The sequence below is a fragment of the Helianthus annuus genome, chromosome 7 (genome assembly GCF_002127325.2).
Source record: "Helianthus annuus cultivar XRQ/B chromosome 7, HanXRQr2.0-SUNRISE, whole genome shotgun sequence".
Lineage (NCBI taxonomy): Eukaryota > Viridiplantae > Streptophyta > Magnoliopsida > Asterales > Asteraceae > Helianthus > Helianthus annuus.
Genome location: NC_035439.2, coordinates 84,460,361 through 84,486,777, shown reverse-complemented (window position 1 = coordinate 84,486,777; position 26,417 = coordinate 84,460,361). Strand labels below are relative to the sequence as shown.

At 40.0% G+C, this 26,417-nt stretch overlaps 1 protein-coding gene across 1 annotated transcript; it reads left to right on the top strand.

Moving 5' to 3' along the window:
* Positions 1-543: 543 nt before the first annotated feature.
* On the top strand, positions 544-7,891 carry LOC110867922 (cytochrome P450 CYP72A219). The gene is made up of 5 exons (XM_022116981.2): positions 544-915; positions 5,775-5,992; positions 6,069-6,313; positions 6,816-7,206; positions 7,296-7,891. The coding sequence occupies exons 1-5, from the start codon at positions 630-632 to the stop codon at positions 7,719-7,721; spliced, it is 1,566 nt and encodes a 521-aa protein (XP_021972673.1). The 5' UTR covers positions 544-629; the 3' UTR covers positions 7,722-7,891.
* Positions 7,892-26,417: the final 18,526 nt, after the last annotated feature.

Here is a 26,417-nt window from a genome sequence, read left to right as displayed (position 1 = left end):
AACAATACATTTTAGCATGCCGCAACACTCATGGGGTACAAAACTAGTTATATAATAAATTACAATTACATTACAAATAAGTAGTAAAATTAGGACGAAGTGAATAGTTTCTTTAGCTTTTAACAGTTCGAATAAATTATGATGATTGTGATCAACTGAATGAAAGAAACAAAATAGAGTGATATTTCTAGTACAGATGAAGCTATATTAATTTGAATAATTTTTGTGATAAAAAAGTTACGTAAGAATGACAGGTAAACGGGCAACAAGCTGCGTCACAATCATTTTTTAAAATAGATTAAAATAATTATTAAACGGATAACAAGCTGCGCTCCAATGCTTTTTATAAATAGATTAAATAACTATTGAATATGTTTTCAAAGCTATTAAAAAATTAGATCAAAATAACTATTGAATATGTTTTCAAAGCTATAAAAAGACTGTTTGTTATGTTACTATTTATTATTTACTTATCCAAAGCTATAAAAAGACTGTTTGTTATGTTACTATTTATTATTTACTTATCTTTATGGTTTCAACCTCTCTCTCCCCCTCTCTCTCTCTCTCTCTCTCCCTCTCTATATATACACACTAATGTCCCTTCCAACAATATGAGAATTTAAAGCACTATGGATGCTATAACAAACACATTTGCTCTCTCATGTGCTATAGTAGTTGTACTATGTGCATGGAAGATTGTAAACATGATATGGGTGAGACCAAAGAAGCTAGAGAAATTTCTGAAGAATCAAGGTTTCAAAGGAAACAAATACAGGTTTTTGTTTGGGGACATGAAAGAATTGTCTATGATGTTTCAACAATCCAAATCTAACTCTAAGCATATCGATATCGATGATGGAGATGAAGTTCTATCACACGTTGTCGGTTTCCCCCTTCAATCTCTGAAAAAACATGGTATGATTTAAATCATCTTCATTCATAAGACATAGACCAAGTGGTCATAAAAACCTGATGAATCTTTGCTATGTTTATGATACTTTGTTTTGTGATCTATTTGATAGATGGTTAAATTATGATAAAAGGAGCGGTTGGAACTAATTGGTTAATTAGTGTTCTAGTTTTAGTTAGAAACCCAATTAATTTTGTTACATTTAACGGCTGTTTGTTTAGCTATTGAGGCTCTTAACGGTAGGGCTGACAATTCTGACATGAACACGATAACATGATACGAACCTACACGAAGTTATCATGTTTCGTGTTTGACCTTAACATGTTTCGTGTCTAAAACAGGTCGACACGATAAGACCTTAACATGTTTCGAGTCTAAACAGGTTAAAACCTGTTAATCTGTCACTACCCATTAAGTACATGTTAATAATTAAAAAATACAAAGTATGATATGTGGGTGTGAACATGGGGTCATTAGTCGTGGGACCTGAGATGAATTATACACAAACACGCGGTTCTTTTTCAACAATCTAAACCCTAATTTTTAAATCTCTCTCACAAACACCACCATTCCCAATTCGGTTCACAGCTTCCCCGATTCAGTCGTGTTCGTGTCTTAAACAGGTCGTGTTCGTGTCTTAACAGGTCATGTTCATGTCTTAAACATGTTGTATGATACGTTGGTAATTTTTTCGTGTGTTAACAGGTCGTTTCGTGTAACCTGTTTATTAGCAGGTTCGTGTTCGTGTTTCGAAAATCTGACACGATAAGATTCCGTATCGTGTTCGTGTTTACGTGTTTCGGGTTCGTGTCTTATCGTGTTCGTGTTTTAACAGATCGGGCTGACCCGTTATGCCAGCCCTACTTAAAGGTTAACGAGAGTGTGTAAAAATGGCGAGATAGTGGGTTTAAAAAGATTTAAAAAACTAGGTAAATTTTTTTTTGAAAAAAGGCAATTCATTGAAGACAAAAGCCTTAGCAAGGTGCTACAGGCAATAGTACAGTACACCAAGGAAAAAAGAAGAATAGGGAACAAGAACAGTTAACTAAACTAAGCAAAAAACTATTACATGAAACAATTAAATTTGCCCCATTCTTTCCAAACCAGCTCCATTTTTCCAGCCCTTGCTTTCATCCATAAAAAAGAGAGTGCCTTGACATCTCCGACCGCCCTTGATACGTGTGTTGTTTTCTGATTAAAGATTAGATTGTTTCGAATCCGCCAAAGGGTCCAGCATGTTGCTGCAGCAACTAGATATAATGCCTTCTTTTTCTCTTTCGACGAACAGTAAGACTCAATATGTTCCAATAATTCGACCAAGCTGAGTAAATATCTCGGGAGAGGTATTTTGACCCATAAAGATATCGCCGTCCATACTAACTGTGCATATTGACAGGAGATCAATAAATGATCGACCGATTCAGATGTCGAACCGCATAAGGCACATAGAACCGAGGGGATATTTATGTTCCTTATCGCCAAAGCCTCCCTTGTCGGAATCCGATCCAGCACCGCCCTCCACAAAAAGCAATTAATTTTTTTCGGTATCCAACTTAGCCATTTTAGAACCTGTGTTTCCGGAATGCTTTGAATGCTATCCAGCTCTGTACGTAAGAGGTTTACTTTGAATACTTCTCTTGTTTCATCTTGTCTCCATAACCATTCATCCGATTTCATCTCTATCTTGACATCTTCCAGCAGCTTAACACACTCGTTCCACTCCTCTGATGCCTGTGAATGATTGACCAAGGATCCACCACCCCATACCCACGAGATTTGCCCCTCCATAAGACAATAACGTTGCTCCACAAAGCAATGTTTTTCATTTTCCAAAGTAAACAGGCTGGGAAAACGTTCCCGTAATGAAAAATTCCCTGCCCATTTATCCAACCAGAAAAAAGTTTTGTCACCCTTTCCCAATTGCACTTCCAGCCTATTTTGAACATCTGATAAGTTGAGGTTCGGCCCCTTTCCTAAATTTACAATATTTTTCCACACACCTGTAATCGAGCTCTTCAATGGAATGGATGGGTAGCTTCGTTTCCTACCATGTATTGCCTTAATAACTTTCGTCCAAAGATGTGATGTTTCGTTCCTGAATTTCACGATCCATTTGACCATCATAGCCTTATTCATTGAAGCTAGGCTACCAATTCCCAAACCCCCATGTTCCTTAGGTGCCACAACTTTGAACCAAGGAACCCAACTCATCTTGTTTTTATCTAAGCAACCTCCCCAAAGAAACTTACGCCTTACTTTTTCTAAATATTTAATGACATGTAACGGAGCATTAAATAAGGAGAAATAGTAAGTTGGGAGATTACCTAAGACCGCCTTAACCAGTGTCGTTCTTCCGCCGAATGATAGTGTACGTGCCTTCCATAAAGAGAGCTTGCTTTCAAATCTATCAATCACAGGCTTCCAATTTTTTACCAAACCCATGTTGGATCCCACCGGTAAGCCTAGATAAGTGAATGGTAACGAGCCTCTTTCACAGCCAAGTATCGAAGCCATGTTCAAGATATCTTCATTTCTCACCCCCACACCAAACACTTTGCTTTTAACAAAGTTAACTTTTAGACCCGACGATAAGTGAAAGCATCTTAGTAGCCTTGCGAGGTTGTAAAAATTTGATTCTGACCATTCGCCTACAAACAATACGTCATCAGCATAGAGTAGATGTGAAACAGTTGGCCCCTCACCCGGTGTTGACATTCCTTTAAAGATACCCTCTCCCACCGCACAATCCGTGGCAATATGTAGAGCCTCCATAGCCAGAATGAAAAGAAGTGGAGATAACGGATCACCTTGTCGAACCCCCCTTTGAATATCAAATTCAAAGGTTGGTGACCCGTTAACCAGAATCGAAGTTCTGGCCGTCTTTAGTAGTCCCGTCACCCATTTCCTCCACAGAGCCGGAAAGCCCATTTGCGATAAGACCGAGTCCAAAAACTCCCAGCTTAGAGAGTCGAATGCTTTCTCGAAGTCGACCTTAAAAAGCATCATCTTTTTCTTACTACTTTTTGCCAATGAAATCAACTCGTTGATGATTAAGGGACCTTCAAGAATGCTCCGTCCTTCGATGTAAGCCGTCTGTACATCACTAACTAATGAGCCAATCACTTTCTTGAGCCTGCTAGCTAGGATTTTAGTGACAACCTTCGAGATACACCCAATCAAATTAATCGGCCGAAAGTCGTTTATAGTCTGCGGGTTGTTTATTTTAGGAATAAGAGAGATGAAACTCGAGTTGCAGCCCCGATTGAGTTTTCCATGTACATAGAAGTAATCAAGTGCAAACCCGAAATCTTGTTCAAATATGTCCCAAAAGTCTTTTAGAAACATGAACGTAAAGCCATCCGGACCCGGTGTTTTATCACCCCCACAACTCCAGACTGCCTCCTTTATTTCCTCCTTTGTGAATCTCTTCACCAACATGGCGGATTGAGACAAATTTAGTGCCTTGAACCCATTATTGATGAACCTCGGTCTCTCATGCTCCTGTTCCAAGAATATCGATTCAAAATGCTTGCAAATCTTCTCCTTAATTAGGAACTTAAAACAATGACCGTTGCGAAAGGTCATCTCTCCTTGGCATTTTCAAATTTACACACGTGATATGTTTCACGAGTCAACCCATTTTGGAAGTTTTAACAATTTGGTAAAACCGAAATTTAATAAAAGGCAAATTGGATTTTCATGATCTCCAATAACAAGCTTACTAAATATAGCAAATGACAGTCTCCTACTTTAAAAAAAAAATTCTCACTCTCGTTGAAAAAAACTTAACGGAGTTAGGTTTTTTTACCGAATTCCAAACTAATGTTTTATGGCTTTTGATCAGAATAAGAATACGAGTCGATTGATGTAAAACTTACATCGAAACAGTACTCCAAACAACTTGTTTTTTGTTAATTAGAAGTTTAAACACCCAAACTGAAGCACTGTACTCCTAGTTTGGAACACCGTTTCAAGGTAAGTTTTACATCAATTAACTCGTATTATCGTTTTAATCAAAAGGTCTAAAACATCAGTTTGAAATTCAGAAAAAAATTAACGGATTGAAGTTTTTTAACAGAGGTCCAGTGAATTTTTTTTAAAAGGCGGGACTAACAATGCCGATATGATGATATTTAAAAGTGAAATTATTATTGGCCAACCACTTAAAAGTAGGATTAATAAAATCCAATTTCCCTTAAAAAAAAATTAATAGAAGAACAAATTTCTCCTTTACCCCTACGACCTTCCAGCCATTATTAACATTTAATTAATTAGTAATTACTAAATTCTATCGTGTTGATCTTACCATTAAATTAATCTGGTAAAGTGCGTTAGATTCATTGATTTTAGGATTATACAGTGTGAAAGGGCTTGAAAAAAGGACATTATGTAATATGTGGACGCCATATCAGCAAGCGCCAGAAAAGTGGTGTGATACAAAAAGGGAGGAATGGGATGAGGAGTAGAAAGTGGCGTTTTTATAAAAACAAAAAAAAAAAATAATCAATCAAAACCAATCCAAAATGCACCCACCAATGAAACACCGCCACCTCACCGACACATTTGCCCCACGCCGGTGGAGGTCTTCAAGCCCCAACCACAACGCCGTGTTCCACACCAGACACAGGTGGTTAGCTTGGCGTGGACTGGCTTCCACGCCGAATTTCCACGCCTACACGGTGTGGTCTAACAATGCGTCAAAGTTTTTTTAACGACACATCTCGATTATATCTTTGTCTTTACGCCTAGATTTTCTCGATGCATTTACCCACCATCCCTTTCTTAGCACGCGTCTCATGCTTATTTAAGGACTTCAAAATTTGATCCCATAAAGTTGCAATGACAAGATCCTTTTTACTTGCAGGAAGAAGCTACATCACGTGGATGGGATGGAAGCCAAGAGTGACTATTATGGACCCAGAACTCATCAAAGATGTGTTAACAAAGATTAATGACTTCCAAAAGCTAAAAAGCAATCCCTTTGTTATGTTACTAGCGTCAGGAATAGTGACCTTGGAAGGGGATAAGTGGGCCAAACATAGAAAACTAATGAACCCTGCTTTCCATATGGAGAAGCTAAAGGTATTTTGATGTTAAATAAGTCAAAATGCAAGGTTTAGTTTGTGTTTTACTAACACCACCCATGTTTTGTTCCTAGAATATGGTTTCTGCTTTCCACTTGAGTTGTGATGAAATGATTGGGAAGTGGGAGAACTTTGTTTCGTCAAACGGATCTTCCGAGTTGGACGTTTGGCCTCATCTTCAAACTTTAACCAGTGATGTGATATCAAGAACCGCGTTTGGAAGTAGTTATGAAGAAGGAATTCATATATTTGAACTTATAAGAGAACAAAGTGAACTTGCAATGGAGGCATTGCAGTCGCTTTACATCCCTGGATCTAGGTAAGTATTCTCACAACAAAGTTTTCGCAACAAAATGTCGTATGCATACGTTGGAATTATGTAGGAAGAAAAACAAATTCGTAGGAATTGTGTAAGAAAATTAAAATTTAATAAATGTTATATAATTAATATAAATATAATTGTTTTAAACACAAAATTTTAAAAAATAAATATTCCGTGGGAAATGCGTCGGAAAGTTAAGAAAATTAATTCCGTGAGAAATAAGTAGGAGAATTCTAACGAAACGTTTGTGTGGGAAAGGAGTAGGAAAATCCGTAGGAAATGCGTCAGAAAAAAATTACCCACAAGCAGAATTCCCACAACCCATTTTCGTGGGAAATCCGTGGGTAAACGCAGTTACCCACGGTTTCCCACGGAATGACGTGGGAATAGTAGCAGTTTTCTAGTAGTGATGTTTTTTTTATAAGAAAGGATTATGCATTAGGTTATAATATATAACTAAATTAATAAAGCTAAGTATTCAAATATAATTTTGGCAAAGGTTTCTTCCAACAAAGAGGAACAGGAGGATGCAAGCAATAGATAAAGAAGTAAAATGGTCTATAAGAAGTATTATCGACAAGAGACTCAAGGCAATGAAGGCGGGTGAAGGTAACTATCATGATTTGCTGGGAATAATGCTGGAATCTAACATCAAAGAGGTCGAGCAATATCAAAACAAGACTCATGGAATGACCATCGATGAAGTTATTGAAGAATGCAAACTTTTTTACTTTGCTGGACAAGAAACAACATCTAGCTTGATTGTATGGACAATGATATTATTGAGTAGACATCAAGAATGGCAGTCGCGTGCTAGAGAAGAGGTGTTGAATGTTCTCGGGGACAAAGATAAAGACATAGACGTAGATGGGCTAAATCATCTCAAAGTTGTAAGTGCTCATATGTTCATTCGATGAAGTCACGAATTATACTTGCCTTACGTACATTTCCAATTAATCTTTTATTTCTTTCCGCATAGGTGAATATGATCTTCTACGAAGTATTAAGGCTATATCCTCCTGTTACTGGACTTGCCCGCGGGGCTGCCAAGGATATCACACTAGGAAGATTTACGCTACCATCTGGACTTCAGATTGGATTGCCAATCATGCTAATTCACTACGATGAACAACTTTGGGGAAGCGATGCCAAGAAATTTAATCCCGAAAGATTTTCTGAAGGAATCTCTAAGGCAACCAAAAACCAACTCATTTACTTTCCCTTTAGTTGGGGACCTCGGATCTGCATTGGACAAAACTTTTCTTTGTTAGAAGCTAAACTTGCCATTGCAATGATCTTACAAAGGTTCTCATTTGAGTTATCACCATCCTATGTCCATTCTCCCAGCCTTGTTCTCACTCTTCAACCCCAATATGGCGCGCATCTGATTTTGCATAAACTCTAGTCATCTCTCTTTTTAAGAGTATCACTATTTCCGCGTTATATGATACGCGTATTACTATTTTCGAGTTCTATAATACGCATGACTATGTATTACTAAAGCTACTTTATTATGTAGAAACGTTTATTAATGTATATTGATATTAAAAAAGTTAGTTGCATGATAGGTTTTTATTTTTTGCAGTCGGTTATATAGCGAAATTGCAAGTTTCTGTCGAAGCAATATCATAAACACATATATTACAAAAAATACAATACCAAAGGAGAGGAAAGGAAAAGAAATTACAATATATTGTATCAAGATTCAAGATAGAACAAAAATAGTAAATAACACTAGGAGAGGTAGAAGCTGAGACCTCGTACTTGACACAGTTCCCTTAAAACAAATCGTGTCACCCACTAAGAACACGTCTATCTCAAACTATACAACAGCCGGTGCGGTTAGTTATACTACATAACATGACCAGTGATTCTAAAAGTTCACCTGAGAAATATGTCTATGTTGCTGAAATTCTTGGCGTGCGTATCTCAATATCGGTAGTTTCTCGTAATTATTGTGAGGTTTTCTCACCTCGTATTGATATAAGGAAGACAACTTATTTTTTATACTCATATAGAAAAAGAAACTGCCAAATCATTTTGACTGTATTAGATTGTAGAATTGATTTTTATTTAACTTTTTTTTTCAACGCCGAATTTGGGTTACAGACCGACCACTAAAGTATAATCGTAGGAAACCCAATACATATGGGGAAAATCCCCTTATGGGAATTAAACTCAGGATCTAATGAACTTAGAATTTTTTTTTTATTTTTTAGAAGATTTTTGAATATTTTTTATTTTTGTTTTCTTTTAGTTTTAGCCTATCATGAATGAAACTCATCTTAACCCAAACCATTGTGAGTTTTTTCTTAATAAACTCATCCTAATCCAAATCCAAACCCATTATAACCCATTATCCAAACTTGCCCAACCCATCCATTTTACCACCCATAGTTGTAGCCCACTAAAAATCAATCTATCCTCTCAAATATCGGCCCAAGACAAGTTAAAAATCTCAGTTCACTGAATTCACTTTATCCTTTAGTAAATTCCCACTAGCTCTAGCCTTTAACACTATGGGATGTGGGAAGTCGTGAGTTGGGGTATTACTTGACACGTGACGAGTGTAAGCTCTATCAGACTATTTCACAAAAAAGTGAGGTGTGGAAGCAACGTGACCAAGTGGCGTTGGGGCGCCATGTTGATTTTTTAGATAGTTAACATTTATATAATAAAACACAAACTATATTATTTTTTTTAAAAGTTACATAACATCCGAAAAAATAAAAAAAACCTAATTAAATCCTAAAAAATAAAAAAAAGTAGTTACTAAATCCTAAAAAAGTTACAAACTTCAGTAAATATTAAACTGGGGAACACACAGTCGAAACAAACTTTAAACCGATTCAACTTAGGTTTGAGTTCACGCCACTTGTGTTGGCACACGTTTAAATTGTGACGCGCGTTCCCAACGTGTTGTTGGTATTGCTCGAACGCTCGTCCCCAATACGTGGTTTGACCGCGTTGTAGCGTACGTTGTGTATCGACAATTGATGTCACAAGTGTGACCTTCTCCTCCTCTGTCCAATGCACCATGTTCGGTTTTTTGGTGTGGGTTTGGTTGAAGAAGATTTGTTATCTGGTGTAGGTTTGGTTGAAGAAGATTTGTAAATAGTTGTGGAAAAAATGAAGTTTAGGACGGTATTTATAGGTAAAAAATTGTATTTTTTTTTTTAATTTTTGATTTTTTACTTCAAAATCGCCATCCCCAACGGCTAGAGCAAATGGCTAGCCCAAACGGTCATCTCCCACCAGCTAATCCAAGCTAGCCACCTCAGACCTCCCCGCCGCCCAACACAGGGCTTCAAAGCCACACCAGCGGGGCAACGCTGGTCCGGTGTGGTTTAGCCAATGTTACCTGAAATTCCTCGCCCCAACCAACACCCCATACCCCGTGGTCTAACAAAAAATCACATCTAAACCCTACTATGATAAGACTTTAGAATCAATAGGTTTTGACTTCGATTTCCATAAGGGGGTTTTTTCCCATATTTATTAGGTTTACTACTGAATTGGTATATAGACATTATAACTAATAGAAATGAATATGATCAGGTAATTTCACTGATGACACATGATACTTAGTGTTCCGTTAACAAAGTAAATTTGCCGTTAAAAAACACTTCTATGATCTTTTGCACGTCACCTCATTCTGTCACTTTAATATTGACAAGTTCCTAAGATATCTTTTCCCAAATATATTTTCAATATACCAACCCTAAAGCTAATATTTTCCATCCAATCCTATTCCTTTAGGCTTTAACTACACTAAAATAAAACTGAGTATTCTTGACACTTCAAAAACAACTTTTCGTCACTTATACTGCGTCGCTTATAACCTAAAAAATCAAACCCTCTTTTCAATTTCGGGTAGACTTGCAATTTCAGATCTGAAATTATTCTCAGCTAATACTCATCTTCTTCAAACCTAGATCTGTTATCCTTTTCGTTTCACTGAAACTGAATAACAATATCAAATCATGCCAAGAAAACTCAATCAAGATCAGTCACAAATGCTTATTCATCATCTTATTATCGTTACTTTTCGAACAAGAAACAAATGCTGATACGCATGATTCTGTTCTCATCTTTTCCAGATTGTTTCTTTGATGAAACACTGGTTAACACTAGTTTATCCCAGTTGGTCGTCTCGTATAAGGTGGTTCAATCTGTTTCTCCACTCGTCGTTAAGCTGATTCTTCTGCAAAACAACACTGATGACTCGCCACAAGGAGGGGAATAAAGGGGGTTCTCCTTGTGACCACCCTACGGTGTGAGAATAAGTATTGTTCTGAGGAATAAGTGTGTTAAGAGTAAAGAGTGAGAGAGCTGATCCTTAAACCTGTAGGTGGAGTCTTCTATTTATAGCCGGAGAATGAAGGAGGAGGAGGAGGAGGCCTGCCAGCTAGCCAGTGCTCGCCAGCTGTCCGACCAGGGAGAATATCCTTTCTGTCCTTTCTGACGTCGTCAGTCCCGTGGGTGACGTGGCGCACAATCATTCGTTCTAGCTGGGCACCTTCTAGCACTGGTTGTCGGCATGTCCTCCAGGGATCTTGCCATCACAGGTGGCGTCCATCTATTGGCGCCACCTGTTGGTCTTTTTGTCTGCAGAAACATCTTCTTGGTCACCAAACGGTTTCTTCCAGAAGGTTCCAGAACCTTCTAGATGCACTCGTGTGATGTGGACGCCATGTTGGAAAGGTGGTGTGGTCCTCGTGACATGTGCGCACTGATTTGGGACCATACCTCTTCAAGCCCCCCATCCAGTTAGGCTTCCAGGTGAGTTTATCATCTGGGAGGGATTCTAGACTCAGACAAAATTGAAGTTGCTTTGTCGGTGTGTTATTTAAACGATGAAACGCGTGGGTTTGGTGCATAAGGTTGAGCCAAATTTGCGCGTGTGAGTCGCGTACAACAATAGGCTAGAAAGGCGCCTGGTCTTCGGCGTACGAAAGTGAGCCAAAAAAGCGCATGGAAATGGCGTACCAAATTGAGCCAAAGAAGCACATGGAAATGGCGTACAAAATTGAGCCAAAACGACGCATGGAAGTGGCGTGCAAATTTGAGCCAACACGGCGCGTGGCTATGGCGTATAAAGTTGAGCTAACGACGAATGGGTATGGCGTGTAAAATAGAGCCAAAATGGCGCGTGAGAATGGCGTGCAAATTTGAGCCAAAACAGCGTATGGCGTATGGCGCATAGACGTGAACCAAAATGGCACGTGGAAATGGCATACAAATTTGAGCCAAAACGGCGCGTGGGTATGGCGTGCAAAATTGAGCCAAAACGGCGCGTGAGAATGGCTTGCAAATTTGAGTCAAAACGGCGCGTGGCGTATGGCGCACAGACTTGAGCCAACAAAGCGCATGGATTTGGCGCACGTGTAAAGGAGTTTTCCTCAAGATTTATTCAAGGAGAAGTTCCTTTTTTGTTGGTTTCTATGTTTGGTGGGATGTGACCCTTAACATCTGACTGATGTTCTGTCTGAGATGGTTGTCTTGTCGAGGAGGGAACAGTCGCTTTTGCAGGAGGCACGTCAGGTGTCAGACACGTTTTTTCGTACGTGTCAGGCGCGTGGCGGCCACATGCCCTAAACAGACGGTGTTTCAGTATCTCTCTCCTGACGTGGCGCTTCCTAGTTGGTTGCTTTACTGCCTCTTGACGGTTCACTTCCCCATCGCATTTAATGCGATGGGTATAAATATCAGGCGATCTCGACGGTTTCTTCACTTTTCTCATCTCCCTTTTCAAATTTTTTCTCTTGTTCATCATTCTCTCTTCCTTTCTTCTCCCAATCCACTATTATTTTTGCAAGTACGTCGACATCTTCGAAACCAGGGACTTCAAAGAAGAGACAATCTAAGCCTAAAGATCCACCTAGGCCGAATAGTGCAGTTATCAACGGGAAGGAAGAAGAGTTTTACAATTTATGTCAACGGTTTAGGTTTCCTTCGGAGTGGGGAGCCCAGAATCCTACTGTTGGTAGTACTGCTTTAAACGCTCCCCCTGGTTATATGACATTGAATGTTGCACTCTTCAGGGAGGGTAATTTTTGTCTACCGATGACGAAGTTTCTTGGTGAGGTTCTTACGAAATATGGGTTGCATATTTCTCAGATAAACGCTTTGGGCTTGCCCTGGGTGACTCACTTCGAGTTTATCTGTCGTGCTCAGAGGTTGATTCTGACGGTTAAGATGGTTAACGTCTTCTATTACGTTACATACACTGGTGGTTTTTACTCCTTCAACTCTCGAACCGCAACTGTTCTTCCTTGCAGCAGGGACCCACCCAAAAGATTTCATGATTGGAAAAACAAATTTTTCTATATCCGCCGCGGTGTGATTCCTATCGAGATGCATTATCATTCTGAGCGTGAAGGGGTGCCAAAGTTTGTGATAGGTGGTTCTTATGCTGACCAAGACTGGTACAAGACCTTGACTAGGGTTCCTGCTTCAATTGTACAGCTCGAGGAGAAAGCGTTGGTGGCTGCTAGGATGAGCATGATGTGAGTGCTGAAGGATCCAAGGGCAGCACCGGTGTCTGCCTTCAGGGGTAAAGGTACCCTTTGTTGGTTGTAGCTTTGCTCTTAGTGTTGTTTTTTTTTTCAAGGGCCCAGTTGCTTACATGTTTTTATACTTGTAGGCTATAGTTTGATGAATGACTTGGACCCGGAGGTTGGTGGCGAGATGACTGGTAGGATCTTGCCTGAAGGAGAGAAACCCTAGGTGGATCGGATCAGGGATAATTTTTTGCATCCTTCTTCTGAAATCTTGGCAGCTTATGGTGCCATTATTCTAGGTGCGCGTCCCCTAGTTAAAACTGAAGTAGATAAGTCTCCTACTCGGAAGGAGACTATTCTCCTTTCGAGTGAGGAGTCTACCGGATCTTCTCACAGACTGATACATCGGTCGACGCATGCAGGTCCCCGCCAGCGCCCTATTCAGGGCCCTGAGGGTGTAACAACCCGACTTTTGAAGTCAAAGTACAAGTTAAAGTCAAAGTCAAAGAAAGAAAAGATTGCTGATCAGATCTGTCATTCCTGACTTAATTATTGCTTGTACTCTCGAACCTCGATAACCGATACTTAAGTTAACACTATTTCGTTTTACGATTTGTAATATATGAAGTAACAATGCGATAAACGCAATTAAACGATAATCTACTTAACGCTATCTCATCGCTATCGCATCGCAATTATTGGTATTGTTCTATGTGTGTGTGTTATTATGTGTTTACTTGTGCATGTTTATGTTTGTTTGAGGTGTTATACGTAAACACAACCGCAACTCTATCGCATCGTAATCTAATCGCAAATGCTAAACGCAAAGTTAAGTACTTGTATGTTGTTATGTGTTAGTTATGTTATTTGTGTAACTATTGTTTAAAACTATCGAATCGCTTACTCGCCACTCGATTAAACGCAATGCAACGCTCAACGCACGAAACGAAAGTCAGAAAACCAACTCGCAAAGGCCCTCTGATCGAACGACCATTCGGTCGAATGGACATCCGACCGGATGGCCATCGGATCGAACGGCCGTCCGACCAGAACACTCCACACCGCCTTTCCTTCTCTCTCACTATAAATACCCCTCCTGTCACATCACTATTCATTGATGTGACAGCTCCCTCCGACCCACGCACTCTCAGGCTATTTTCTCTCGATTCCTCGCGATTCTTGTAAGTTTTCATCTCAAATCTTGTACGTTCACAATCAGCACACACTTTCTCACCATCTTCTCCATCAAATCACAACTTTTTACCATGAAATCACTGGATTCGGGCTGTTCTAGGGTGATGTCATCACGGAGTTCTTATGAACATTGAAGTGTGACCTCATCTCATCAAGAACGGGCCGGATCTGATAGATTTCTACACGTTTTTACACCAATTTCAGCTAAATCTAAACATTTAGCAACTATTTCAAACTCTTCTTCAATATCTTTCACTTTTCATTCAAAACTGTTAGAATCTAGACTCATTCGGGTTCTCTACTCATTCTCTAGTGGAGAACCGATCTGAGAATGGATTTCTATCAAAGAGACGACCGATCCACGGGTTGAATGTGAGACTCCGTCAAGAACAGTTGGCTCTGCTCGAACGGGGTGATTCCCGTTTGACCGAACGGGCTGGACTTGATGTGATTTCCATTGTTTAACACATTGTCGCACCGTCTCGGTCAGACCGCAAGCTTTTCAACTTAACAGACTTCACAAAGTTTCAAAATGGAAGGTTATCCAATCGAATAGCCGTCCGATCAGACGACCGTCTGTCACGGCCCCAGCCCCGGTTTGACCCGGTCAGGAGCCGCGGGACAGGAACCCGTGGTATTTAATTTATGTGTCAGCGGAAGATTTAAATACAAGATCTTTTAAAACTTGAAATGCCCGATTATTTTATTTCATAATTCGGGATAAACCCCGTAATTTACAATAGAGGAACTTTACTAGGAAATTCCCGGATTTATTTAAAACATGTTTATTTATTTTAACTGAGCCATCTCTTCAAGCTTGTTAGTGCTCCGTAGCACGTTTTCCTTGATTTACAGCAGGTCGCCTGAAACATGTTTTAAAAATATTTTGTCAGCGGGGAAGTACTGAGTGAATCATTCATTTTGAGAAAATGACACATAGTTATGAATTACAACATAAGAGCGATTACAATGGCTTCTATCTTATTTTTATCTGGCGTCGTGTCACACTGTGTGACGATGGTCATACCACTATTGGGTCCTGTCACCCAAGTAGTGATGATTATCCCTGTAGGTCAACGAACCTAACCGGGAGAAAATTAGTAATGTGCACAATACCCCACTAGCCAGTGATTTAAGATAACCACGACTTAGACCCTGTAATTATAACTTTTGAAAATAATTTGGAGTATTGTAAAACAGTTGATAAAAAAAAGATAATGACTCACAATGCAAGTTTAGATGGGCAACGTTTAGCCTACTGATTATAGCCTTATTAACCTAAATTCAAATAACAATGCACACGAAAACTAGGTTAGTAACTAATACAGCATTTACGATAACTCACGAGATTAAACCCTCACAACGAATGACAAAGTGCGATACTTAAACATCCAGCGGATTCGCAACGAATGACAGAGTATAGCCCGAGTTCGGGCGACACTCAAACATTCTGTCAGAATCACGATGAATGACAAAGTATAAACCCAATTTGAGCAGCACTTAAACATCTGTTGGATAGTTTCAATCAATCGGACATTGAATCGTAATAGCGATCGAGTTATTACCCTGTTATCGCGGCAGCGTTTCGTGATTTGTGTGTGTTTTGAAGTAAACAGACTATAACTCAATGTACGAATTGAGTTTTAATGTTGTTTCAACGCCAAAATGCAAGTTCCACACCCTACTATTTATACTGAAAATTTGACCCCCTCGCGTGACGCGAGGGGTCTACGTGGGTGCGTCGCGTGACGCGAAGGGTCACCCTCTACCATAGGGTAGCCACGTCCCTAACTAGCTTAGCTGAGTTGACAGATTTTCAAAATTCGATTTTTACAGCTATTTATGTGGATAATCGTCAATAGGGAATACTCCCCCTTGAGTTTTAGGGGCCCTGATTCTGATTCTGAATATTCTGAAAATTTTAGGGGTTATGCAGGATTACTTGGGTTCCTCAATTAGGGTTTCCTTATTGGACAATTAACGTAATAAATAATAATTTTAGTGAGAGTTGTACATCCTCCCCACCTTAATAAAAATCTCGTCCTCGAGATTTACTGGAATAGATAAGGATATTTTTGCTTCATTTCTGATTCTAGCTCCCAAGTGTATTCTGGTCCTCTCTTTGAATCCCACTTGACTTTGACTAACACTAGTCGTTTGTGCTTAAGAAACTTGATCTTTCTATCCTCTATCTGTTGTGGTTTCTCCACAAATTTCAGCTTTTCATTTACCTCTATATCTTGAAGAGGTACTACCAGGGATTCATCAGATAGACATTTCTTGAGGTTGGATACATGAAACACATCATGTACTCCAGCTAATTCTTCTGGTAGTTGTAAACGATAGGCAACTGGTCCTTTTCGTTGGGTTACTGGAAATGGTCCTACGTACCTTGGACTCAGCTTTCCTTTCTTACCGAACCGTACTACTCCTTTCCAAGGAGAAACTTTCAAAAGTACCTTGTCTCCGACTTGAAACTCTAGCGGCTTGCGGCGATTATCTGCATAGCTTTTCTGACGATATCGAGCCGTTTTTAGTCTTTCTTTGATTTGAGTTATCTTGTCAGTGGTTTCTTGCACAATTTCAGGACCTGATAATTGACTTTCTCCTATTTCTGCCCAACAAACTGGAGTTCTACATTTACGTCCATACAGTGCTTCGAATAGGGCAGCTTCAATGCTTGAATGATAACTATTGTTATAGGAGAATTCAATTAAGGGTAGGTGGTTATCACAGTTACCACCAAAATCTATCACACATGCTCGGAGCATGTCTTCCAGGGTTTGTATCATCCTTTCACGTTGTCCTTCTGTTTGTGGATGATATGCAGTACTTAAATTTAGTCAGGTTCCCATTGCTTCCTAGAAACTAGTCCAGAAATGGGAAGTGAAACGACTATCCCTATCCGATACAATGGAGAGCGGAACTCCATTTAAGGATACTACTTCGTCTACGTACAACTTGGCTAACCTTTCCATGCTAAAGGTTTCTTTCATGGGTAGAAAATGAGCTGATTTGGTTAATCGGTCTACAATTACCCAAATTGCATCATTACCTTTTCTGGTTTTGGGTAACTTAGTAACAAAATCCATTGTTATGTGTTCCCATTTCCATACACGCATTTCTAACTGTTGTAGTAGACTTGATGGTTTCTGGTGTTCTGCCTTAACTTGTGAACAAGTAAGACATTTAGAAACATATTTAGCTATATCCTTTTTCATTCCTATCCACCAGAAATTATTTCTTAAATGTTGGTACATTTTATTGTTACCAGGATGCATGGTATACCTAGATTTATGGGCTTCTTCTAAAATCTTATTTCTTAATTCTCCTTGCTTAGGTACCCAAATTCTTTTCTTATGGAATCTCCAAATTCCATCATTTCCTTGTTCTAACTCTTTTATTCGTCCTTTCATTCCTTCAGCATCGTCTTCGATTGCTGTTTCTTGAACTTTCTTTAATTGTTCCATTAAATCTAACTACAGATTTAATCTAAGAGAACGAACTCGCTTTAACTTTTCATGATACTTACGACTGAGAGCATCTGCGACTACATTTGCTTTTCCCTCGTGATATTGAATATCACAGTCGTAGTCACTTAGAATTTCCATCCATCTCCTTTGCCTCATGTTCAATTCATTTTTCCCAAATATGTACCTTAAACTTTTGTGATCCGTATAGATAGTAAACTTACTTCCATACAGATAATGCCTCCAAATCTTAAGGGCAAAAATTATTGATCCTAATTCTAAGTCATGAGTCGTATAGTTTTCCTCGTGCTTCTTCAATTGCCTTGAGGCATACGCAATTACCTTCTTGTGCTGCATTAGTACACATCCTAATCCTAACTTTGAAGCATCATAGTAAACTTCAAAATCTTCTGTTCCTTCCGGTAAGGCAAGAATTGGAGCATTTGTTAACTTTTGCTTTAAAATCTTAAAAGCCTCTTCTTGCTTCGATCCCCATTCAAACTTAACTGCTTTATAGGTTAACTTAGTTAATGGCACGGCTATTTTAGAAAAATCCTTAATGAATCGCCTATAATATCCAGCTAACCCTAGAAAACTTCTAACTTCCAAAGCTGATTGTGGGACCTTCCATTTGGTGATTGCTTCTATTTTAGCAGGATCTACGTGAATACCTTCATGGTTCACCACGTGTCCTAAAAATTGCACTTCTTGCAGCCAGAATTCACACTTCGAGGATTTGGCGTAAAGCTTCTCCTTTCTTAACAACGTTAAGAGTGCATGCAGGTGCTTACAATGCTCTTCCTGACTGTTAGAATAAATAAGTATATCGTCAATGAAGACAATTACGAATTTATCCAGGTACGGTTTACAGATCCTATTCATTATGTCCATAAATGCTGCAGGAGCATTTGTTAGTCCGAAGGGCATGACTGTAAACTCGTAATGACCATACCTAGTTCTGAAAGCAGTCTTAGGTATGTCTTCCTCCTGTACCTTCAGTTGATGATATCCGGAGCGTAAATCGATCTTAGAGAAATATCTAGCTCCTTGAAGTTGATCAAAAAGGTCATCAATCCTAGGTAATGGGTATCAATTCTTAATTGTAACTGTTTTGGTAAAAAATTACCTAAGTAATTAAGTGATCAAATTAGTTAAGTGAGGTAGTGTGCTAGAAAGTGTGTCGAAAATATGTTGGTTAAGTTGTTTAGAAAAACAATATTTAGGATACGGCTCAGGATATTGAGCTGTATCTACGATCAAACAATGAGCAAAAATAAAGGGGTTGACACGAGATGTACGAGGAAAGCCCTTGATCAATCTAGATCTCCGGCATAAAACCTCGGGAGCTGACAATCGCAGCTGCCTTGTTCTTCTTATTACTTCAAACTTCAGGATACAGTGCAGGATGTGGTGCGGATCGACTAAGTGTTACAATATGATTTGGATACAAGTGTGGTGATCGCAGTAAGCTAGAGAGTGAAAGTGTACGAGAGTGTTAGTGAAAAATTGTGTGCCTTAAACTGATCCGCCCCCATCTATTTATAGTAAAGATAAAATAACAAACTATCCTAAACTCCCGGGATCCAGCGAATATTCCCACTCGAACGTTGAGGACCAAGTCTTTCGGGTTCAACGGCTTCCTCACAACGAATTCGCCCGAGTCTTAAGGAGAAGAAGTCCTGATGACCGTTAGTAACTTGCAGCCATTAACCTGCACGTGTTTAATTCACTCAACCTCAGGATATCGCCCAGGATGTTAGCAATATCCTCGTCCAGCATCCTGGTCACAAATAAACAATTAAAAGCGGGATATTAGTCAGGATATGTATACTCAGAAAATGACCCATAACAATTGTCCCCAAAATATATCGGTTGGTATACCAATCCAATGGATATATTTTAAAGCTTATCTCGTGAATCGAGGCAATTAATACGATCGGACATTTGAAGTGACAGTGTGCAACTTCCCACGCGTTTTTTACTCGATGGCTATCCATTTAGCCCCTATATCTTCTCTCTTTTTGTTTGATAAACCATCATCTTCACCGGAATCTTCAGGTAAATTCCCTTTCTTTCCTTCTTCTCTGTTTTTTCTCCACGGAAATCCCTCATGGCTAGCGGAACCAGATCCCACACAGGCGATTCAATCCCAACTTTCGAAGCCCAAAACCTTCTTAAAGAGCCCGAGAAAGAGGTCTGTTCCTTCGACAATGCTGACATTGCTGCCCTGCAGGCTTCCGGCGCCTTCCCTGTCGGTACGATCATCCGCCCTTTCGACAGAGAAGTCCGATCGGACTTTTCTTCCAACAAATGGGTGTGCTTCTTGGCCTACCCTTTCTCTATCAGACTCCGATACCCCTTTCCGGCTTTTATATCCCGTTTCTTCGAACTCACCGGTCTCAGTTATGCCCAAACCATGCCCATGGTTTGGCGCGTGTTGGTGACTTTGGACCAGATCAGATCTCGATTCATCCCCAACCTTTGCATTGAAGACCTCCCGATGGCCTACCGTCTTCGTTCTCATGGCAACAGTCGTTTTCTCCTTTTCTCAACCTCCAAAAACCCTCTCATTCTTAAAGCCACAAAGAACGAGGAAAAATGGCAATGAAAGTTCTTTTTTTGTAAAAAGGGATTCTATCACTGGAGGTTTTGATCTTCCAGTGAAGTGGTTAACTTCTGGTAGGATTTAGGGTTTTAGGAATATCCCCAACCTTATCCTGAAGTTATATCCTAAACTGACATCTCTATTTCTTGTGCAGCAAATTTCAAAGATCTAGCACCCCCAAGCGCTGAATCAGATTCGAGAATCAAAAGCATTTACCAACTCCCAGAATGCGAGAGAACTTTTTCTCTGTCATTTGCAAGTTCAAGCCAAAGATCCAGCTCCGACATGTCTGGTAAGCACATTAATACATATGAAACAAATATAATAACTTATGAATATTCAAGAGTTAAATGTTTTTCCCTTTTATGCAACACCAGTCAAAGCTCCAGAGGTCTTCGATCTTGATGAATTGGACAGCTATTCTGCTCCCATCCCGGTGAAGAAAGAACCAAGCCCCAAAGCTCCCACGTCTTCCAGGCCCTGCAGTTCGAGAGCCGTTACCACTCCCAAGCCTCCTCCAGCCACCAGGACTCGTGCTCTCAGTGCTCGGAAGAAGAAAGAAACAGATTCTCCGGCTATCTCCGAGGCTTTCCCATACGAAAACTATGGATTCAATGAAGCCAGTGGGTTCATGACTTCATTTCTTAATCAGGTAAAAATCCTCATCTGATATCCTGCACATGTATGTTAACTGTTATCCTGGACAGTATTTTATACATATGTCGATACCTGTGCTTTTAGTTGTAGGGCTTGGAACGTCTCATGTTCCTTTATGAGGATGCATGTGGGCTTAACAAGATACTGGAGGCCAAGCTCAAGAAAGCTGAAGTCACCATTGCTGACCAAGAGATGATTGCCGCTGCAAAGTCTCAGCATTATGAAGATAAATTCAAGGCAATGACCCAGGAGCACCAAGCCGCTATTCACAAGGCCAACGAGGACGCCCAAGCTAAGCTGGATGCTACCCATCTCCAATACCAGCAGGATATGAGTTCCTACCGGGATGGCCTTAAAGGATCCGTTGTTGTTTCCCTTCTTCAAGCCAGGCTAAGGATGGCCTATGAAGCCAAGGCCTTGGGCTTTGAATGCCCTTCCTGGAATGTCAAGGCCTGGGAAACGAAACTAACGGATCTTGAAGGCACTCCTGTGGAACATCCTGCGAAGCATGCTGGTGAGGATCCTCCCAAGACGACAAAGGCGGCGACCGATGCTGGTGGCGATGCTGAGAAGAATCCCGAAGAGGATGCTGGTGCAGGTGCTGATGAAGCGATGGTTGAAGAGGGTGCTGCCCCTTGAAAGCAGCGAAGTGGGCAATGATGGATATATGTGCCGAGGTCGGAGCCCACTTTTTTAAATTTGATGGTTGTGATCGTCTGAACAATGTACTTTTTTCTGCTTTTGAACAATTTACATTTCCTGCACTTTTAACAATATGATGACCAAAGGTGGATGGGTCCTGGGTTTTAGGATGAAGCCCTTGGTCATCAATTAGTATCGTTTATTTTGAACAATATAACAGTTGAAGGCGGATGGGTCTCGGTTTGAGACGAAACCTTCAATCTGTTAAGTAAATCTAATTAGGAACCTATTGTGCTTTTGGTGGATGGGCCTTAGTTTAAGGTGAAACCAAAAGCACAACTTTTGACATGTTAATAATATGACCTGCCTTTGACTTATTTGCCTTTGTCAATGCTTTAGTCTTTCATTATATACTGTTTAGTTTTGATATCAATAATCATTTAAATACCCCGATCCATATTTTTGCAATATCCTGTAAAGAAATTTGGCAAATAGATCTTCTCAAAGTCCCTATGATCCGGACAGAGTTTCAAAAATAGTTTATTCTTTCTTAAGACCTCAAATATTTTAAAGTGTTCAAAGGAATAAGATGGTTTATTTAACACTTACAAACAAATTCCATTCTGATTTTTAAACTTGAGTACCGTACCCTAAATATTCCGAATAAATATCCTGCGCTATATCCTGAGAATATATTCTGAGAATATATCCTGAAGATATATCCTAGTCAGGATAATTAAACTTCAGACATGGTTTCAAAAGTTCAATCAAGTTGCGTAGGATTCTCAAAGGAAAGATCATACCAGAGATAGAGTGTAAGCCTAGTTTCAAACTTCAATCCTTTTTGCAATTCCTTGTACCAAGATGTCCCCAGTCCTTGCATGCTTGGTCCAAACTTAACTCTTAGTGCCTTACATAATTGCCTTAGGAGAAATGTCCCCTGTGTACAAAATCTTTCAATACTTAGAAAAACTTACTTAGAATGCATAGACAGTTTTTGTGTTATCGGGGTAAAATCCGAAAACATCCTGGAAATAAATCCTTAGTATCCTGGGGATAATCCCAAATTTTCATGCGCTACAGGCGGGAGTGTATAAACTCCAAGACTTAGAAAGGTGAAAACCTTTAAACCTTAGAGAGTATGAAAATACCCTTTCGTGAGAGAGGGTGATCAATCCTCATATACCTTTAGGATTCAGGATATAGCCAACAGTAACGAAATTGTCAGCCACTTTTACATGGACTGGTCCCGCCACCTTGAACTATTCCCGAATATGCGCTCCAGGCGGGGTGTCTAAACCCAATTCGGATGAAAGGTGAATACCTTTAAACCTATGAAGGGATCAGGATCCCTTATACGTGAGAGAGGGGGCCAATCCTCTAGTCTTCCGAAGCATCCTGAGTGTGCATCCTGGAGTTATATCCCGAAGCATATACTGCAAAACATTTCAAAACTAAGGTGGGTGTTAGCTTGGCTAACACCCCTCCGATGCTTAAGTTAGTATTGGGTTCAAATAAAATAAAGTATATTTAAAAGAGACAGAATTCATACCATGTTGAGTTAGAAATTAAATTCTAAACTCACTTGAAGTAGGCTTTGAGATGTATAGCATTCCAGGATCTTGGTAGTATATCCCCCTCCATATTCTTAAGCTGGTATGCTCCTTTTCCGGATTCCGATTAAATCTCATAGGGTCCTTCCCACTTTGGGGCCAACTTTCCATCAGCAGGATTCGTAGTATTCTGAAAAGCTTTCCTTAACACCCAATCTCCGACTTGGAACCTTCTAGTCCTTATATTCTTGTTATATGCTCTGGATATCCTCTGTTGATATGCCGCCATCCTTAGCTTTGCTGCATCTCTTGTCTCATCAATAGTATCCAGTTCTTGACATAAGATTTCAGGATTTGATTCAGGATCCCGTAGGCTTGATCTAGCTGTCGGTATCACCATTTCTGTCGGGATCACTGCTTCTGCCCCAAATACCAAAGAAAATGGGGTTTGCCCAGTAGCATTCTTCACAGTTGTCCTGTCAGCCCATAAGACAAACGGTAATTCTTCTGCCCATCTTCCCTTCTTGGCCCCAAGTCTTTTCTTCAAATTGTTAACAATTATCTTGTTTGAGGATTCTGCCTGTCCATTCGCTTGAGGATGTACTGGAGTAGATGTTATCATTTTGATCCCCCAACTCTTGCAGAAGTCAGTGGTTCTCTTGCTTATAAATTGGGACCCATTATCACAGATGATTTCAGCTGGTACCCCAAACCTGGTCAGGATATTCCTCTTGATGAAGGATACTACTTCTTGGTCTCTAACTTGGACAAATGCTTCAGCTTCAACCCACTTAGAGAAATAATCCGTCATTGCTAGCATAAAGACTTTTCCTCCCGGGGCCTTTGGTAACTTTCCTACTATATCCATACCCCACTTCATAAATGGCCAAGGGGAAACAATAGGATATAATGGCTCAGCAGGCTGATGCAAAATGTTACTGTGTCTCTGACACGCATCACATCTTCGAGCATAATCTGCGGCATCTTTTCTCATTGTTGGCCAATAATATCCTGTCCTCAACACTTTTGAGAATAATGACCTGCCCCCAGTATGGTTACCACAATCCCCTTCATGTATATCCTGAAGTACTTCTTTGGCTTTGGGATCCTCCAAGCATCTCAAGTATGGTCCTGCAAGAGATTTCTTGTATAAAATATTATTTATAATAGTGAATCGTGATACCTTCATCCTAAACGCCTTAGGATTTTCATCTCCGGGGATATGTCCTTCCTTGAGATATCTCATGATTGGGGCCGTCCAGGATTTAGGATCCTCTTCAGGATACACCGCTCCAGGATCCTGAATACCTGCTACTTCTTTATCCTAAGGATTGGTTGCAGGATACAAGATATGTAATATCGGTATTGGGGTCCCTTCTGGTATCCTGATTGATGATCCCAAGTTTGCCAATGCGTCTGCTTCGGCGTTATCCTCTCTTGGTACCTGTTCAAGTGTAAAAATATCGAAATATCCTGCTAATTTTTTAAGAATACCGAGGTATTCGATTAGTTTCTCACCCTTACATTAGATGCACCATCAGTATATAATGTCCAGGATTCTAAGTTTTCTCCTAGTTGTTGCACTTCTAGGTCTGGATATCACTACTGAAATCAGGCACAAAGTCTGCTAGAGCCTGAGACTTTATTGCATTTCTAGGTTCATATATTAAATAATAGGCACTTAATTTTACCGACCACTTAGCCATTCTACCCGACATCTCCGGTTTCCTAAGCACATTCTTAACAGGATAATTAGTTTTAACATGAATCCTATGTGTTTCAAAATAATCTCTAAGCTTTGTTGATGCCATAACTAGAGCCAGTATTAATTTTTCTAGGTGAGAATATCTAGTTTCAGCATTTAACAAACTTTTGCTAACATAATAAACAGGATACTGCTGACCTTCGTGATCCTTTACGAGTACCGCACTTACTGCATTCCCTAATACTGCAAGATACAGGGATAATGGTTCACCATCCTCGGGCTTCATCAACAGAGGCGCGGTTGAGAGATACTGCTTCAAATCTTGTAGGGCTGCTTCATGCTTCTCACCCCATTCAAATTTCTTATTCTTTTTCAGGATATCATAGAATTCTTTACATTTTTCCGAGGATCTTGAAATAAATCTATTCAAGGCTGCCACTCGTCCTGTTAACCGTTGAACATCCTTCATATTCGAGGGTGACTTTATATCCAAGATAGCTTTGATCTGCTCCGGGCTTGCCTCTATCCTTCTTTTTGTCACCATGTATCCTAAAAACTTTCCTGCCCCCACTCCAAAATGGCACTTTGCAGGATTTAGTTTCATATTATACTGGTCCAGGATATCAAACGCTCCTTTAATGTCCTGGAGATGATCCTCTGCTTTCTTGCATTTGACCACCATATCGTCAATGTACACCTCCATGGTGTCCCCCAGTTTGTCTTTAAACATCATGTTCACCAATCTCTGGTACGTTGCACCGGCATTTTTCAAACCGAAAGGCATAGCAGTATAACAGTAAATACCTGTTGGTGTCATGAAAGCAGTATCCTCCTGGTCTGAAGGTTCCATTTGGATCTGCTGGAATCCTGAAGATGCATCCATGAAGGTCAACATTTCGTGACCGGCAGTGGCATCCACCATCGAGTCTATATGAGGCAGAGGGAATGGGTCTTTTGGACAAGCTTCGCTCAGGGGAGAATTTCCTTCTCTTTTGTTGTATAGGCTTGAATGACCTGTCAATTCCAAGCTTGTGAGTAATAATGTCTTTGGATATACCTGTCATATCCTCATGCTTCCATGCGAATGTTGACATCCTGCATTTCAGAAAGTTAGTTAATTGTTCTTCAATATCCTGAGGGATATTGGTTCCTACGAGCACCGAAATATCAGGATTATCCTGATCCAGGATAACTTTCTTCACATCCTGCTCCGAATTCTCCACGATATCCTGGGCCCGCATCTTTAATTGCTATGCTGCACTTGGTTTGGTCGAGGATTTCATTGAGGATGAGTAACATTCTTTCGCCTCTTGCTGATCACTATCGACTTTGACAACTCCCCAAGGGGTAGGGATCTTGATGCATTGGTGATATGTTGATGGTACGGCCTTCATATCGTGAATCCACGGTCTTCCCAGTATGATGTTATAGCAGGATAGAGAATCCATCACACAGAAACGTTGTATGGAGTTGACTCCTTCAACATATACCGGCAACTTTATTTCTCCTACCGTGTTCCTAGCTTCTCCACTGAAACCAACGAGCACAGTAGACTTCGAAGTGATATCCATCGGAGACACATTCATTCTGTTCAGAGTCTCCAGTTGGATTATATTGACGGAACTGCCATTGTCAACCAGTATCCTGCGTACAAAATGGTTAGCCACATATAATGTTATTACCAGAGCATCATGATGAGGATCCTGGACAGTATCCCTGTCATCAGCATCAAATGTGATCATTTTATCAGGTGTGAGGGTAGTCATCCTGAC

Coding starts and splice junctions, on each gene's coding strand:
- LOC110867922 (XM_022116981.2), top strand. CDS start 630: ATGGATGCTATAACAAACACATTTGCTCTCTCATGTGCTATAGTAGTT. Junction 5,993..6,068: donor TCCATATGGAGAAGCTAAAG/GTATTTTGATGT, acceptor TTTTGTTCCTAG/AATATGGTTTCTGCTTTCCA. Junction 7,207..7,295: donor GGCTAAATCATCTCAAAGTT/GTAAGTGCTCAT, acceptor CTTTCCGCATAG/GTGAATATGATCTTCTACGA.